This window comes from Sinohyriopsis cumingii, chromosome 12 (genome assembly GCF_028554795.1).
Source record: "Sinohyriopsis cumingii isolate HCF-2022 chromosome 12, ASM2855479v2, whole genome shotgun sequence".
Taxonomy (NCBI): Eukaryota; Metazoa; Mollusca; class Bivalvia; order Unionida; family Unionidae; genus Sinohyriopsis; species Sinohyriopsis cumingii.
Window position 1 is genome coordinate 41658209 of NC_142972.1, and position 17775 is coordinate 41675983.

The window sequence follows — 17775 nt, forward strand, 5'->3', positions numbered from 1 at the left end:
TTTCTCACTTGTGAACGACATGACACTAGTGTCACTCTTCTGGTGATGGAGATGGTGGTTGCATAAACAGCTGTTACAGTCTTGTAATCGGTTTTGCAAGTCTGCAGTTAAATATTTTATTCAGCATGAAGAACATATTCAACTTAGTTTTGACACAGTATTGTTCAATGCGTAAAGTTTGTACCTGGATTTGTTAGGGTTCCAGATGTTATGCATGCAGTTGGCTTGTTTCACTTATCCCTGTCACAGCAACACAAATTTATTATTAGTGTTAGTACTTGGGGTAAAGTGCCTTGCACAAGAATGTGCTATGGTAGCCAACCCAGCTTGATTTAATGGTAGGATTCAAACCTGCACCCATTCAGCTATTCATCCAGCAAGTTAACCATTCAGCCACTGTGGCTTATGCAGCCGTTAGTTGCCTCTTAACACATACAAAAGAGAACATTGGATCTTCTCTCAATCCCAAACCTGTCTGCATCATCATAAAGCTTCTTACAGATGAGACATCATGGAAGACTTGTTTTATGTTGTGGTTATTTAAGTCAGCTGACAAGGGATGATGCAATCAGCTTTTTATTGTACAGGCACATGTTCAAGACTGACATGGATCTGATGGAGAAATTCCCCTTTTACCAGGATGAATGGAACAAGATCTCATATGCAGACTACCAGGGCCAGTACCCAGAACAACCCAACAACACCTGGTTTGTTGTCTTCAGGTTAGTGAAAAACATGTCTCGTGTATGGTATAATATCAAGAATTAATCATCCTTACACTTTAGCCGGGAATGCTATCATGCTCTGCATCTGTATCTTTCACTACTATCAAATTATAAACCACTGGTAATCAGTCATGTTGGAAAATGATTTTTTTAAAAATCTTCACCAGAACATGGTCCATGAGTGTTCATGTGGTAGCCATCTTTGAGTGGGTATAGTTTATGGGGTTAAAGGTCAGATATACAAATTTTTTTATGGTAATGATATTTTGAACATTTTCTTTGATCCAACTCTACACATGCAGCCATAGCAAGAGGACACATATGTGATTAATTTAAATTGTATTAGAGAGAAGAAGCTACCATATATACTTGCTTATAAGATGAGTTCAACAGGAAATTGCACATGCCCAGATCTGCCATCACATAATGCACCTGCAAGTCTGGGTCTGTGCAGTTTGTGAGGAATAATTAGTAGAACAAATAGTATAGACCCAAATATGCAGGTGCATTATGCTACAGCAGATCAGGATCTTTGTTCTTTGCAGTATTACTCAACTTATAAGCAGGTACTTATGGTATTAATAAATAGTATAGGGATTTGCAGTTGTAAAAGCAACGAAAAAAGCTCAAAGTTTTTGTCAACAAGCCAATATGGGATGACACAGCAAAATGTTCTGCTGTAACCATAAAATAGAAATGATTCTTGTTCACTCTAATCCTTCTAGCAGAGAACATTCAGCTGATTACTGAGGTATCATTCTTACGACCTGGATGGATCAGAAGAGTGGCTTCAATTACCACCATTTTATTAGCCCAGATTGGCCATCATTATGTACCCTTGGGCATTGCACTTCCTCTGCTATAAAATACCAAACGCAAACCAAGCTAGTAAGTAAAGTTCATTTTAAGTCAGAAGATTTGGTTATCCAGAAAATTATCAATATTCAATGCAGCAGGTTTTCTACACCTAATATACATAATATCTGATGTTGGCTTTATTACTTTCAGAGAGGTGTTCTACGTGAGTGAGGAAATGCTGGCTGTGCCCAAGCTCTATGTACCAATCAACACCTGCATGTTAAGAGTCATCAATAATGATACAGGCGAGGAGATCCCCAGAGTATTCCAGAAGGTGGCACCTTATGTCTACAAGAAAAACCGGGTAATAAATACAAATTTGACATTTAAATGCATGGCCATCAATCCTTTTCATGCATGCAAAATAATGCGATGAGAAAAATGTCAGTCGGAACTCAGTTATGTGTGAGTGGAATCTATAATGTAGACAAAACAAGTACAAATTGATGGAGTGTGCTTGAGTGTTGAGGTATTATTACATGTTTGTTACATCCAAAGCATACTTAGTCATATATGACTTGACATTTATACTATAGCTGTGAGAAGTTTCCTAGTATTTGAATTCAGTCTCTACTGTTGAAACACATCAGATTGTACTATAGCTGTGAGAAGTTTCCTAGTATTTGAATTCGGTCTGTACTGTTGAAACACATCAAAAATGTTTGAAGTTCTAGAGAAAAAAGTTGAAAATATTTCTAATAGGATCATCAGTAAGTTGCATACTCCATTGTTGAGCTAAATATTAGTATTATTGATAAATGAAGGATATCATGATCAACTTCATTGTTATTATCTTGAATATTATGCTTAATAAAATAGTTCAACAACATACAGATTGGATTATGATAAATACAATTTTGAGATTAGAAAGGTTTTGAAAGAAATAAAAATTCTTGTTTTATTACATATCAGTCAGAACTTTTTTGATGATCTAAAATTTCACATGATACCTAATAAATGTCCATGCTGACGTTTGAACATCTTTGTCATGTATAACTTACTCAGATGTATTTGGCTGTCAGATATATCCTTCAGTTTAATTTAGATTTATCATTTCAGAAAGGGTATACATTTGTAGCCGAGGCAAGATCAACAGAGCACCCAGTATTTTCCAACAAGTGGAAGATGCGTATAATTGGCTCGCTGAACCCCCTTCCAACCCCACTCAGAGGGGAGGTCAACAGCTCCTTCCATGTCAGGGATATCAGAGATTACTATGTGCCAAATAGTATGAAAGTCATTTTCAGGTAAATAGCATGGAAGTCATTATCATGTAAATAGCATGAAAGTCATATTCAGGTAAATAGCATGAAAGTCATATTCAGGTAAATAGCAAGAAAGTCATATTCAGGTAAATAGCTTGAAAGTCATATTCAGGTAAATAGCAAGAAAGTCATATTCAGGTAAATAGCATGAAAGTCATATTCATATATATCACTGGCATTTTGTCATGCTCTGCCAGAAATGTGGAAGAGGTGTCCATCCATGCATACATGCAGTTAAGTTTCATGTACCTACTGTGGTAGGCACTTCAAATGTGTACCATGTGAACATGTTTCTTTCTTTGTTTTTCTTGTCTATAAGATATAGGCATCACCTTTCTTCTGACAGGTAATGTTGGCATCAACAGGTTAACATTCTTTTGAAGGTCACAACTTTTTCATTAGGTACATATTAATGAAGGTGACAGTTTTTCATTAGGTACTGTATTAATGAAATCACAACTTTTTCATTAGGTATTGTGTTAAGGTCACAACTATTTTGTTAGGTACTATATTAATGAAAGCAACAGCTTTTTCATTAGGTACCTATTAATGACAGTCACCACTATTTCATTAGGTACTTAATAATATCACACTATTTCATTAGGTACTTAATAATGACAGACACACTATTTCATTAGATACTGTATTAACGAAGATCACAACTTTTTCATTTGGCAGTGTGTTAATGATGGTCACTACTTTTTCATTAGGTACTATATTATAGTGCAAGTTACATGGGTCATACAAGCACATTTACTGATATAAGTTTTAAAAATAATTTAACTTTTAAAACTTATTTGTAATTTAGTTATAATAAAGTTTATTCAGTCCTGATATTTTAGTGATCTATACATTAATTGTCATGACAAAATTTCAATTTCCAGATGAAAATTATTGATCGATATGGACTTTTACAATCATGGCACTTTGGCATTACACTGGGTCAAGAAAGTCATTATTGAATTGAACTATTACTAGTGCCAGGGTAATCAAGGTATGATGGTATGAATAATAAGTCACACTCAAAAAAAATAATTAATGTGCCTAAAAATGTCAAAGTACAGTATCATTGAATTTGCCATTAGGCATTTTTCAATGAATTTTTACAATAATCTTCAATGGCATTTTGATTGACAAGTCGGAAAATAAAGTGGATAAACACCTTTTAAAGGTTTGTGTAATTAAATTCTCCAAAATGATACCGGTAGCTGCAAAAGTTTGAATATGTACATGGGCTATATGACTTGTACTATAATGAAGATCACAACTTTTTTATTTGGTACTTATCAACGAAAGTGACAGCTTTTTCATTTGGTATTTATCAATGAAAGTGCAGCTTTTTCATTTGGTATTTATCAACAAAAGTGACAGCTTTTTCATTTGGTACTTATCAATGAAAGTGACAGCTTTTTCATTTGGTACTTATAAATGAATGTGACAGCTTTTTCATTAGGTACTTATTAATGAAAGTGACAGCTTTTTCATTTGGTATTTATTAATGAATGTGACAGCTTTTTCATTTGGCACTTATCAATGAAAGTGACAGATTTTTTTATTAGTTACTTATCAATGAAAGTGACAGCTTTTTCATTTGGTACTTATTAATGAAAGTGACAGCTTTTTCATTTGGTACTTATCAATGAAAGTGACAGCTTTTTTTATTAGTTACTTATCAACGAAAGTGACAGCTTTTTCATTTGGTACTTATCAATGAAAGTGACAGCTTTTTTATTTGGTATTTATTAATGAAAGTGACAGCTTTTTCATTAGGTACTTATTAATGATGGTCACCACTTTTTCATTAGGCATTGTGTTAATGAAGGTCACAACTTTTTCATTAATTACTGTATTAAACTAACTGGTATATCATGTAATTAAATGTTTTAAGTTTTACATCCACATGCTATAAGTTTTTTCTCATCATCATTGCTAACAAACTATGGCTTATTGTCATGAAGGTTTTTAGCAATTTTTAAGTGTTCTTAAAACCTTATTTTTATTTGGGGCTATATAACCAAATGTGCTGATGTGCCATTAAAAAGCATATATGCTTTATATACCTTTATAAGTCAGGGCCAGCTGCAAACAACATAAACCCTGATCTTACTTTGCATAATGTACCAGCAGATCAGGGTCATCATTGTTTGTTCTATTGATTACTCCGAATAAACTGCATAGATCCAGATCTGCTTGTGCATAATGCAATGACAGATCTGGGTCTGTGCATTATGTTATGAAAGATCTGGGTCAATGCATTATGCAATGACAGATCTGGGTCTGTGCATTATGCAGTGACAGATCTGGGTCTATGCATTATGCAGTGACAGATCTGGGTCTGTGCATTATGCAGTGATAGATCTGGGTCTGTACATATGCAGTGACAGATCTGGGTCTGTGTATTATGCAGTGACAGATCTGGGTCTGTGCATTATGCAGTGACAGATCTGGGTCTGTGCATTATGCAGCGACAGATCTGGGTCTGTGCATTATGCTGCGACAGATCTGGGTCTGTGCATTAAACAGTGACAGATCTGGGTCTGTGTAATTTGCAGTTAGATCTGAGTACATAAGGTACATAAAATCATTCCGTGGGAAGACACAATCCTCACAAATCTTTTTACACAACTTTTTACAGCTTGAATTCATTGTTTTTATTCACTCATTTAGAAAGTAGGAGAATTCAGAGAAAATAACTAACCATAGATGGGCAAACAGTTAATACTTGCTTATATTAGGATCAATTATGAAATCTGAGACTACATACAGAAGTGTGGAGTGAATGCTTTACCACTGCACTATCCAGTATTTAATCCCTTTCATTTGTATTACCTGCAGATTAGAACTTATTACCAGCATTTACTTTTAGACTTTTTTTCGAAGTTGGTGCCTGGTTTGGTGGAATTGAGACAATTTTTTCAGAATATATTTGTAGGGATTGAAAATTGGAGGAGTGACTAAAAAAATTAGAAATTCTGCATGGTTCTTAAAAAGGAATTTCTGGTTGGAATGCTGCATGTATTTGGCTACTGATTTGTCCAAGATAAACCAATTTTATCACATAGTTAGTACACTTTACATACAATGTGTGCAGTTTAATATTTTTGAATTGCCAGCATGTTAACTTAGCATTTCGTGTCAGTCTGCTTGTTCCAGATAATAAGCCTATGAAATTCTAAGGTAGAATTTTGATTCCTGATTGACTGTGACCAAAGGAATTTTCCTTGCTCTGCCTTATGGAAATTTATAATTTGGTATTACTATCAACCACTGGGTGGCCATCATTCCTATCAGTTACACAAAGGGCATGGAATGTTATATTTTAGTATTACTATCAACAGTTTGGTGGCCATCATTCCTATAAATTGCGCAAGGGGCATTGGGAAGAAAAATGTTATGTTTTTCAGAATATGGCCAATGTACCCCATAGGGGCTCATTACAAATGAAATTAAGAGTATCAGTCAATGGATAGAGAGCTAGGGGTCCAAATCTGTTACTATCACCCCACCCCACAACAAACATGGTTTAAATGTCAACCTGTAGGTGTGAAGAAACTTGCTTGTCTTTTGAGAAAAGGGTCCACAAATGCAGGTCTCCTAGTGGCTGGGCCATTGGTGGATGTGGTTTTGTGCCTCTCCTCCCTAGTGGTTCTCTTCCCAAAGGTGGTTCAAAAGGTGAGTGGCCAGCTTCCAGTTTTGCTTTGATTGCTACCACTGATAGGACAAACCTGGGTCATTGATCTTCTTAACTGACATTACCAGTAAGATTATGGCAACACACCACACCACACCATGCCACACCACACCACACCACACCACACCACACCACACCACGCCACGCCACACCACACCACACCACACCACACCACACAACATTGTCCAAGCAGCTGAGGTCACTAGTATTGCATCCATGTCCAAACAAACTGCTTTATGTGTGGCTCTTTTCTTTTGTGTGAATAGCTCAGCACTTAAATCAAGGAGATGATCATAACAGCTAGGCTTTCAGCTTTGAAACCATATGAGGGAAAGTAACATGTTTTCATTGACTGGTGACAGGACAATGACAGTGATGTCATCCTTCTCCTAACTATGATTGCTAAGTTGGCTAACTCAGCTGCTATCTAAGGGCATCTGTCCTTGATATCGGACTGGGTCAGACATTTGTCTTACTGAGTAACTTCTTGTTAACAACTAGGATCTATTTGACCTGTTGTACAGTTTCTGCTTGTCCAGGCCCACCTTACTCACCTTATTCCCAGATGGAACCTGTCCTGGGTCTTGATGTAGCTCAATTTACCATTGTTAGGATCCCTGGCTTCTTCGATGAAGCTGTTATCTTACAAAACTGGCTTCCTGATAGTTCTATCATTAGCATGCAGTATGAATGAACTGCATGTCCCATCCATGGACCCAAATTATCGCCAAGTCCAATTAGACCTTAATCGTCCTGTTAATGTAAACTGGTTTTGTCTCCAAGAACAGGTTGCCATCTACAGGAAATCAGAAAATAATTATTCACCCTCTCTATTTCTTCGATCATTTAAGAGGTTTTGAGGTGCTGTCCAAGGTGCACAGAAACCATCCACTGTGCCCATCAGTAGTTAATTTTGCCAGTAAAGGTGGGAAGGCAAGACATAACCTTGGAAGCACTGACCTCATGCATTAGGTAGGCTATTTGATTGGCATATTCTAAGCTTTTTCTGGATCAGGTACATCTCATGAAGATATCAGTTCATAAAATTCAAGTGATTTCATTGAGAAACATCATGGACTCAGTAGACTGGTATGCACATGATACATTCTCCAGCTGGAATTTATGTAGATGCCACTGAAAATGTGCTCATTGTGCAAAGTTGACCCGTGATTTGAAATTAGTTATAAAACCTGAACCCCTTTATCAATCTATGATGCACGAATAATCTAAACAAAGTCTGGCCATCATTTACTTTGTGTAAGGTTATCTGATTTAGTGTGATCATCAAAGTTTTTTTATATTCAGGAAGCCTTTTCCATATATCGTTAACATTGCCTGACTGCACATAACTGAAAATCAATTAAATGTGTACTCGAGACAAAGGCCAGTCATATATTGATTAGGGATAACTTTAAAAACTTTTACTGCTTGGACTTTGGACTCAAATCAGTATACTGCATGTCTCATTGGTAACTTGGAGACTGTTCATGTTTTGGATATATCGATGGAGACTTCCTATGAAACAGGCAATTAAAGTTTCTCAGGATCGGACTCTGCATGTGACGAAACCTTCAAGAGCAAGCATTTAGGGTCATGTTCGAGTTAGGAAAGCTGGCCATGCACATGGCTTTTCAAAGTGCAGCTTGTGAGAAGCGTTCTCAGCACAAACATTTGCACTGCAACAAGAAATAGATTAACTTCTGTCAGCAGAATAATTCTAATACAGCTGCAGGGTGGTTTATATGAAGATATCAATTTAAAGGGCACTGGCACATGGAAGGGAAAAAAGAATGGCATGTGTTAAAAGTAAGACTTGTACCACCCTAAAAACTTTTTTAACTCCCCCACCAACTCTTTTAGAAGTTGATTTGGGTGCTCTCTCCAACTAATTCCTGGCAGCATCACTTTATTGTGAAGGCATGGTTTAAACCTTGTTGTGCCTTAGGTGATTGCCCAGACAATCACCAGGCCTTGACAGCACAACATTTGTCCTGGGCTTGGGGTTTATAGCTTTAACTAGCTGTACATGAGAAGCATTTGTTGGTAAGTCAAAACTTGTTTGCAAAAGCCCACTGGTTGGTTTTTACGCTATTTAAGTTCATGCTGGTTTTGCTGCCTTCATGTTAGGAGGATAGCTCATTCTTTTCCAAGGGCAGAAGGGTGATGATGGGGACAGGTTGGATGCTCCTGCATTTCCTCTGCCTGTTATCTGTTCTCTTAATGTTAATCTGATTGGGTAATATGCTTAATGGAGAAAGGAAATTTTGTAGTGAATTATATTTCTTTGAGAATACTTACCAAGACACATTTCCCTCCCACCCATCTCCACAAATGTGAGCATCCTGTCTTTAAATTTACTTGAGCTTTAATTGGTAAATAATTATCCAGTATATTGGTGGCCACTTAGCAGGGGCAAGGGGGTTAATTTGGGTGGCAGCAGAGTTTTATTTCCTAATGTTAGTGTGATCAGGAAAATATTCTCAAAGAAACATAATTTAGAAGAAAAAAAATCCTTTTCCAAACATTTTGCAGGTATGGTCACCCTAAATTAATCATAATAAGGTACTTGTCGAAACCAATTTATCGATTTATATATGTCAACAGTTTCTGTTAGTAGTTGTGCATTAAGTGTCATGTTCATCAAAATTCCTCACATGCTCAAAACTGATGACTGTATATTGACAGGTACACGGTGAAGGTGACTGAAGACCATCTAGTCAGTATACAGATGAATACATCCAAGTCAGATGTATACATAAAGCTAGTAGTGCTAGATCATGAGGAGGAACTGGCTAGTACAATTGGGAAAGGACATGCTGTCATTCCAGCTTTCTTTTTCCTGAAGGACATCAATCCAGATGATGAATTGAAAAGACCAGGTTCCAAGGCGTGTAAGTCAGAGTTTATCTAAGACACTCCCATCTTCTAAACATGTTTTGTATTTAAACTTTAACCCATGGAACTTTCCCAAAGTTTTTTTTTTTTGCATAAGGGTAATTTATTTTGGTAGGGTGGTGAAAATGGCCCCAAAGAGTGTGGGCATAATGGTGTAGAAAGGTAACAGAGTATGGGCATAATTGGATAGAAAGCTTACAGTGTATGGGCATAATGGGATAGAAAGCTTACAGAGTATGGGCTTAATGGGATAGAAAGGTAACAGAGTATGGGCATATTTGGATAGAAAGTAACAGAGTATGGGCTTAATGGGATAGAAAGGTAACATCTTATGGGCTTAATGGGATAGAAAGGTGACAGAGTATGGATTTAATGAGATAGAAAGGTTACAGTCACACAAATGAGATTGAGTCATATAGTGCATTAAGCTGCAATGCCACAAGGGCAGTAACTCCAATACATATTGTGGCAGCAGGGTAAGATTCATTGATATGTGTATTTTCAGGTAACGGCCGTAATATTTTTGATAGCCACCAGTACTGATATATTTTGCCTGGAAAATTTAAATATTTAACTCCTTAAAATTTGGGGCCCGTGGGAACCAATTGGTCTAAGATGCTCACCATCTCACATCTGTCTGCATGGGTTTGAGTATCAGGTCAGTCAGTATGGGTATGTGAGAAAGCTTGCCAATTGCTTACCATGTATCAGTGGTTCATCCCAGGTATTCCCAGGTTCTTCCTCCACCAGATATACTGGTCACCATGTGTAACCTATCATGTGCCAAAAAATAGCATTAAGCCCACAAACCACCTCCACTAACAGGGGCCCCGAGTTGCCGAGTGGTCTAAAGCGCTCACTGTTCTGGATCACTGCCATCTCACATCTGTGTGCGTTGGTTCGAGTCTCAGGCTTGGCTAGCGTGGGTACGTGAAAAAGCCTGCCAGTAGCTTCTTGTGGGTTGGTGGTTTTTCCCTGGGTTTTCCAGGGTTCTTCCTCCTCCAGTTATACTGGCCGCCATGTATAGCCTATCTTGTGCTGAAAAATGGCGTTAAACCCTAGAACAACAACAACAACCACCTCCACTAACCATTAAAATGTGATACCAGTATTACTACAATGAAATAACACCCATATATGGTTCACCTCTTACAATGAGTGATGACATGTACATTGAAATATGCTAACTTGTGCTGAATTAAGTATGTCTCTAAATTTAAATTGTAGGCATAACTACACCAAACTTAATTAATCTTGAAAAAGAAAGAGTTCAGAGAATTTAAACTTTTAAAATATTGCAATAATACCACAGTGGTCTTTTGTTTTGATGTTAGCAATAAAAAGTGTTAAAATGTTTATTCTGATACAGTCAGGGCCGTCACTGATTTTTGTTGGTTGAAACAGTGCCCCAGGTAAACATAGCCTTTGGTACATCCCACTGCAAAATGGCACCTGGCTCATATATATTGCCCACCCATTATGAAGGCCCAGTATACAGTCATCATGCTGATTCACTAATCAATAAAAGTTTCATAAGTTTGTATAATTTTACTTGACTTGTCAAGTGTCATACCTTACTTGATAGACTTTGATTGGTTGATCTAATATACATTTTTATGGACAGTCAATTTAGTTCTCATTCATGAACCATATCTTGTTCTTCTAAATTCACATAAGATTTTAATTGAATGGACTAGTTTTGATTAATGCTGTAACACAAAGTGGGTATTCCCACCTGATAAAATTCCTTGCTCATGGGTTAAAGAAATTATCTGGTTTGGATTTCTGTTGTGAATCTAAAATATGTTATAGTTTGACACATCCCAATTGTAATTAAAGGGAAGTGCAGAAACAACCAAAAGTTAAATACTGTGCTGAAATTACAATTGGTGTCAAGCTAAAGCCATAAAAGAAAACAGATCAAGGACACTCTAGTCGGATTTCTATTCAGCATTTTAGTCTATGTTGTAATACTTTTAAGTTGGCTGTGGGCTTAATATATTGATTGAGCATTTTTGTCTCTATATCACATTGCAGGATCATTTATATCTATGAAAGAAACATTACACCATAGAGCACATCAAAGAAAAGCAACAAATGGCAATGTAAATATGATGTAACAGATGAATAAAACAAAATTTGTTGATACTATTTTTAGGAGTAAGCAAGGATATAAGTGATGCTTATCAAGATGAGTACTGAAAGAGTACTATAGTAAACTGTTTTAAATCATGTTACCAAGATGAGTACTGTCAAAGAGTACTATAGTAAACTGTTTTAAATCATGTTACCAAGATGAGTACTGTCAAAGAGTACTATAGTAAACTGTTTTAAATCATGTTTCCAAGATGAGTACTGTCAAAGAGTACTATAGTAAACTGTTTTAAATTATGTTACCAAGTGATCAAGATGAGTACTGTCAAAGAGAACTATAGTAAACTGTTTTAAATCATGTTACCAAGATGAGTACTGTCAAAGAGTGCTATAGTAAACTGTTTTAATCATGTTACCAAGATGAGTACTGTCAAAGAGTACTATAGTAAACTGTTTTAATCATGTTCCCAGGATGAGTACTGTCAAAGAGTACTATAGTAAACTGTTTTAATCATGTTACCAAGATGAGTACTGTCAAAGAGTGCTATAGTAAACTGTTTTAAATCATGTTACCAAGATGAGTACTGTCAAAGAGTACTATAGTAAACTGTTTTAATCATGTTACCAAGATGAGTACTGTCAAAGAGTACTGTAGTAAACTGTTTTAATCATGTTACCAAGATGAGTACTGTCAAAGAGTACTATAGTAAACTGTTTTAAATCATGTTACCAAGTGGCCCAGGAATTAGGAAGTTTTGCATTGCTTTCATTTAAGTTAATTTGGACAAATTAGAAAATATGCACATAAAACAATAATATAAAAGCAGTCTTATTTGTGTATAGCGATTTATTTATTTGGCAATTAAATACATGCTGGCAGTGGCTGTTTAATAAGTGGCAATCTTGCCTTTTACATCTTGAAATCTTGGTGTTGGTAAGTGTTGAAAACACTGAAAAGGTTATATTTTTTAAGATGGGTCTTTGAACAGGAAAAAAGAATTATTTTTTTCTTCTTCAAGGTGTAGGTAATTATATTATTAAATCTGGTGTGTGTTTATCATCTGCAATTCATGATACATTCATTTGATACATTATGACATGAAAATCTGCTTGCCTCTCTCTTATCTAAAGGAAGTTTTTGTCCATCTTTCTTTGATTATCAAGGGTCATACATGCCAACCTTGCAGATAGTAGGGGTGGGGTGGGGTGGGGGCCTAAAAATGTGTTTTGAGGTTCCAGGTCAAATTTACATAATCCCAAAAAGCAGTTTCATACAACTGATACATATTATCTACTGATTAAGGAAAATAACTAGACCTTCAGATTTGAATAAAATATAACGTCTGTTTTCTTTGAAGTATTTAATACACTTAAAACAAAAAAATAGTTGGTAGACTTAGCATTGTCAAATCTCATCACCACACACTATGCACATGTATATTTGCCCACATTTGCATATTTACAACCATACACATTAAATTAAAAAGTATACCAAGTTTCTATATTTAAAATCCATTGGATAGTGGAATACGTTTTTAATTAGATGCAGTCTATGATTCACTCATTAGGTCATGGCAGGGGTGGGTGGGGGTGTACATAGTGCAAGTGTACATTTTTGTTCATCTTTGCACTCATTAAAAACTGGATTGTACTGTTGTTCAGACCTTGCCAGAGATCTTGTAGAATATTTCTCAGCATAGAAAATGATTGTTCTGCATCTGCATTGCTGTGAGGGAGTGTCAAACATGTAGGTCTGAAAAGTTAGATCCAGTTGCAAATGGCAGATTGTGCTCTGCAACAAAATTGTAGAGAAGTATTTGAGCTCTTGTGACATCATTTGTCAGTGATTGTTTAAAAATGTTAAGACCAACCATTTAATTGGGGTGGTGGTGTTGCTATGTCTACATTTCTACAGATGTTATTCACTCTAGAATAACATGTCCATATGATGTTACAGTATGTGTAATGAATAAATTACTTCCCCTTGCTGTTGTGCTTCATAAATTCAAGCACAGCTTTTCTCGCTTTGTAAATAGCTCAACCTTCCCTGAATTATGGCTAAATTTTGGCATTTCAACTTCAAAACGGAATCAACACTTATTCACTATTCTGACTACTGTCGTCTTCCATGATCTAACCTGTAATCAAATAAACTTTGTATTTAAAGACACCAGCTTGGTTTTCTGTATGTGTGTGCTGAAACTGAAAATTGAATACAGGACCAAAATGACAAAAAACAAGCATCATTACCACTGTATCTAGACGCCATCTAGCCTTTCATTATGACTCTCTCTTTCTCTCAAGAGAGGGAGACATATTGTTTTTTTTGTTTGTTTTTTTTTTTGTATCGCAGGGTGACACTATAATGCATGGGGGGGACATGATATTTGTCTTTGAAAACAAATTTCATCTTGCACTTAGCTATTAATTGTGGATACTTCTTTATCTCTCAGTTAATATTTCAGCTAACAAAGGAGGTAAAAACACAGCTGTGCCACAGAAAGGAAAGAGGACTGGTTCTGGAAAGAGCCAAGATGGACGCGGCTCAGTAAGAATTGCTTTTTTAATAGATCTTGTATATTATTCATTAATGTTTAGGAACCTGTGCAACAAAAGAAACTACAGTTAAGCTTAATGAAGTAAAAAATGTTGCCAATATTTTTTGGGCTTGAAATTGGATTTAATTATTGCATTAGTACTAATTGTGACTGATTTCAGGTATTACAGCTTTGATACTAGTTCTGATGGATTTTACATATTATAACCTTAATTATATTAGTTGTTGTTTTGGATTTCGCTTATTGTAGCCTCAGTATTAGTTGTGATGGATTTCAAGTCATTATAATCTAGACATTAGTTTGTAATGGATTTCATGTATGATAGCCTCAGTATTGGTTGTGATTGACTTTATTACGTATTATTCCTGTGATATTAGTTGTGATATATTTTATGTAATATAGCCTCAGTATTGGTTGTGGTAGGTTTCTTTTAGCCGCTTCCTTATTATTTGTAGAACATGAACCAAACTTACGGATGGACAAGTTACCAGTTTTACCCTTGGCAGCTAGCTAACATAATGTATAAAGTACATAGACTAAGTTTGAGTAGAGGGTACAAAAATAACTAGTCTCCATTATAGACTAAGTTTGAATAGATAATATAGGGTACAAAGATAACTAGTCTCCATTATAGACTAAGTTTGAATAAATATTTATAGGGTAAAAAGATAACTAGTCTCCATTATAGACTAAGTTTGAATAAATACATATGGGGTACAAAGATAACTATTCTCCATTATAGACTAAGTTTGAATAGATATATATTGGGTACAAAGATAACTATTCTCCATTATAGACTAAGTTTGAATAGATACGTATGGGGTACAAAGATAACTATTCTCCATTATAGACTAAGTTTGAATAGATACAAATAGGGTCCAATGATAACTAGTCTCCATTGTGGACTAAGTTTAAATAGATACATATAGGGTACAAAGATAGCTAGTCTCTATTATGGACTAAGTTTGAATAGATACATATAGGGTACAAAGATAACTATTCTCCATTATAGACTAAGTTTGAATATTAAATACATATGGGGTACAAAGATAACTATTCTCCATTATAGACTAAGTTTGAATAGATACATATAGGGTACAAAGATAACTATTCTCCATTATAGACTAAGTTTGAATAAATACATATAAGGTACAAAGATAACTAGTCTCTGTTATAGACTAAGTTTGAATAAATACATATGGGTACAAAGATAACTAGTCTCCATTATGGACTAAGTTTGAATAGATAATATAGGGTACAAAGATAACTAGTCTCCATTATAGACTAAGTTTGAATAAATACATATAAGGTACAAAGATAACTAGTCTCTGTTATAGACTAAGTTTGAATAAATACATATGGGGTACAAAGATAACTAGTCTCCATTGTGGACTAAGTTTAAATAGATACATATAGGGTACAAAGATAGCTAGTCTCTATTATGGACTAAGTTTGAATAGATACATATAGGGTACAAAGATAACTATTCTCCATTATAGATTAAGTTTGAATAGATACATATAGGGTACAAAGATAACTATTCTCCATTATAGACTAAGTTTGAATATTAAATACATATGGGGTACAAAGATAACTATTCTCCATTATAGACTAAGTTTGAATAGATACATATAGGGTACAAAGATAACTAGTCTCCATTATAGACTAAGTTTGAATAAATACATATAAGGTACAAAGATAACTAGTCTCTGTTATAGACTAAGTTTGAATAAATACATATGGGTACAAAGATAACTAGTCTCCATAATGGACTAAGTTTGAATAGATACGTATAGGGTACAAAGATAACTAGTCTCCATTATGGACTAAGTTTGAATAGATACATATAGGGTACAAAGATAACTATTCTCCATTATAAACTAAGTTTGAATAGATACATATAGGGTACAAAGATAACTATTCCCCATTATAGACTAAGTTTGAATATTAAATACATATTGGGTACAAATATAACTATTCTTCATTATAGACTAAGTTTGAATAAATACATATGGGGCACAAAGATAACTATTCTCCATTATAGACTAAGTTTGAATAAATACATATGGGGTACAAATATAACTATTCTCCATTATAGACTAAGTTTGAATAAATACATATGGGGTACAAAGATAACTATTCTCCATTATAGACTAAGTTTGAATAGATACGTATAGGGTACAAAGATAACTATTCTCCATTCCTAAACATTGAATCATGTATTGTCCTCAGATTTATAGCTGTCTAAAAGAGTTCACTGCTAATCAATACTTTTGTTATAAAATATCTGATTTCCAAACAGGCAAGAACAAGAAAGGTAAAATATAAAGCACTATATACAAAGCTTAGTGTTAGCATATTTATGGGAAATGGATTGAGAGCCTATTATTTTCTGTTACTATATTGGAGCACTACAGACCCTAATGAGGTGGATTTCCAGTTGAAGGCTATTCTAATATATGGTGGGAATGGGTAATATTTGTCTTAAGATTGTACGTTTAACTTTCTTCATACCAGTAGTACTTTAAAATTTGGAACAACATTTTAGCATTAATTTTGTATTAGTTTGTCATTGTAAACAGCTGGAAATCTTTCTCAGCAGGGAAGTTTACAATGTATATGGTTTGTAAACATGATAAATTGATATGGTTTGCAAACGTGTATACATTTGGATATATTGCTGCTTTGAAGTATTATTCCTACTGAATTAGAAAGATGTCTCATTCTAGGTTATTTATATATCTCTACAATGCAGCCTTTTAACAATAATCTTTTTAGATATAAAGTTACGTTGGATTCGGCAATTCACTTAAATATACAATAGATTCTGCCAATAACAAACTCCAAGCGCTGATGAAATTAATATTCCTTAAAAACAAATTTAATGAAAACAAAATGAACAAAAGGGAAGATCCACTTGTTCAGAATTTATGAGCACTTTTCTTCATTGGAGAACTTGTTAAATCAAAGTTGGCTGTATAGAGGTTCTAAATTATTTGAATGAATGAAAATGACCTTGAATAGGAAAGACTATATACACAAAAGACATTTATTCTGTTTGAAGAGAAGCATGGATAGAATGGAATGAAACTGAATAAACAAAGATTTTACAAATTCAGTTCCATTTGAAAGAAGGTTCGTTGAGAGGCAAATTATGGGTATATAAGATCCTTAACAGATCAGTTAGAAAGAGGAATATGAATGAGATGTTTTCCCAACAGTATGAATTTATGCCTACAATATCAGAAATGAACATTGACTTTTATTTAGTAGGCTCATTGTTTGGTCATAAAGTATTTTATTTTCCAACAAAGTAATAAACATTAAAAGATAATTGAGACAAGTACAAGATTTGTTACTCTGTGATATAGGAAGTCTAATATACATGTGCTACATCAGTCACAGCCTTCAGAGAAATGGTTTCTTCATTTATAGAAGATTTTTCCAAAAAATGCATTAACAAAACTTTATTAGTTTCAGCAAGTGTCCAGGGTATTTCCCCCGCTTTTTGTGGCGGTTAAATTGGGGAATCTGGCTGATAATCCAAGTGATATCTCATGTATTTATCGACTTATAACCAAGCTCTAATTGTATAATGCTGCTTCCTCTCAATCATAAAGTACAACTGCAATGATCTTGCTTCCAGAGTCTCTTGTTTTAACTTTAATCCACATTACAGTCTAGTCAGT

General features: G+C 34.9%; 1 protein-coding gene across 15 annotated transcripts in view; it reads left to right on the forward strand.

The window, feature by feature from the left end:
* Window positions 1-17775, forward strand: part of LOC149786326 (androglobin-like) — a 303462-nt gene that overhangs the window by 253352 nt on the left and 32335 nt on the right. For all 15 annotated transcript variants that reach the window (XM_089976736.1, XM_089976732.1, XM_089976733.1 and 12 more), the window contains 5 exons: window positions 588-722; window positions 1734-1887; window positions 2643-2830; window positions 9225-9430; window positions 13994-14076. In XM_089976736.1, the coding sequence (XP_089832862.1) occupies window positions 588-722; window positions 1734-1887; window positions 2643-2830; window positions 9225-9430; window positions 13994-14076 (766 nt within the window). The remainder of the gene's footprint in view (window positions 1-587; window positions 723-1733; window positions 1888-2642; window positions 2831-9224; window positions 9431-13993; window positions 14077-17775) is intronic.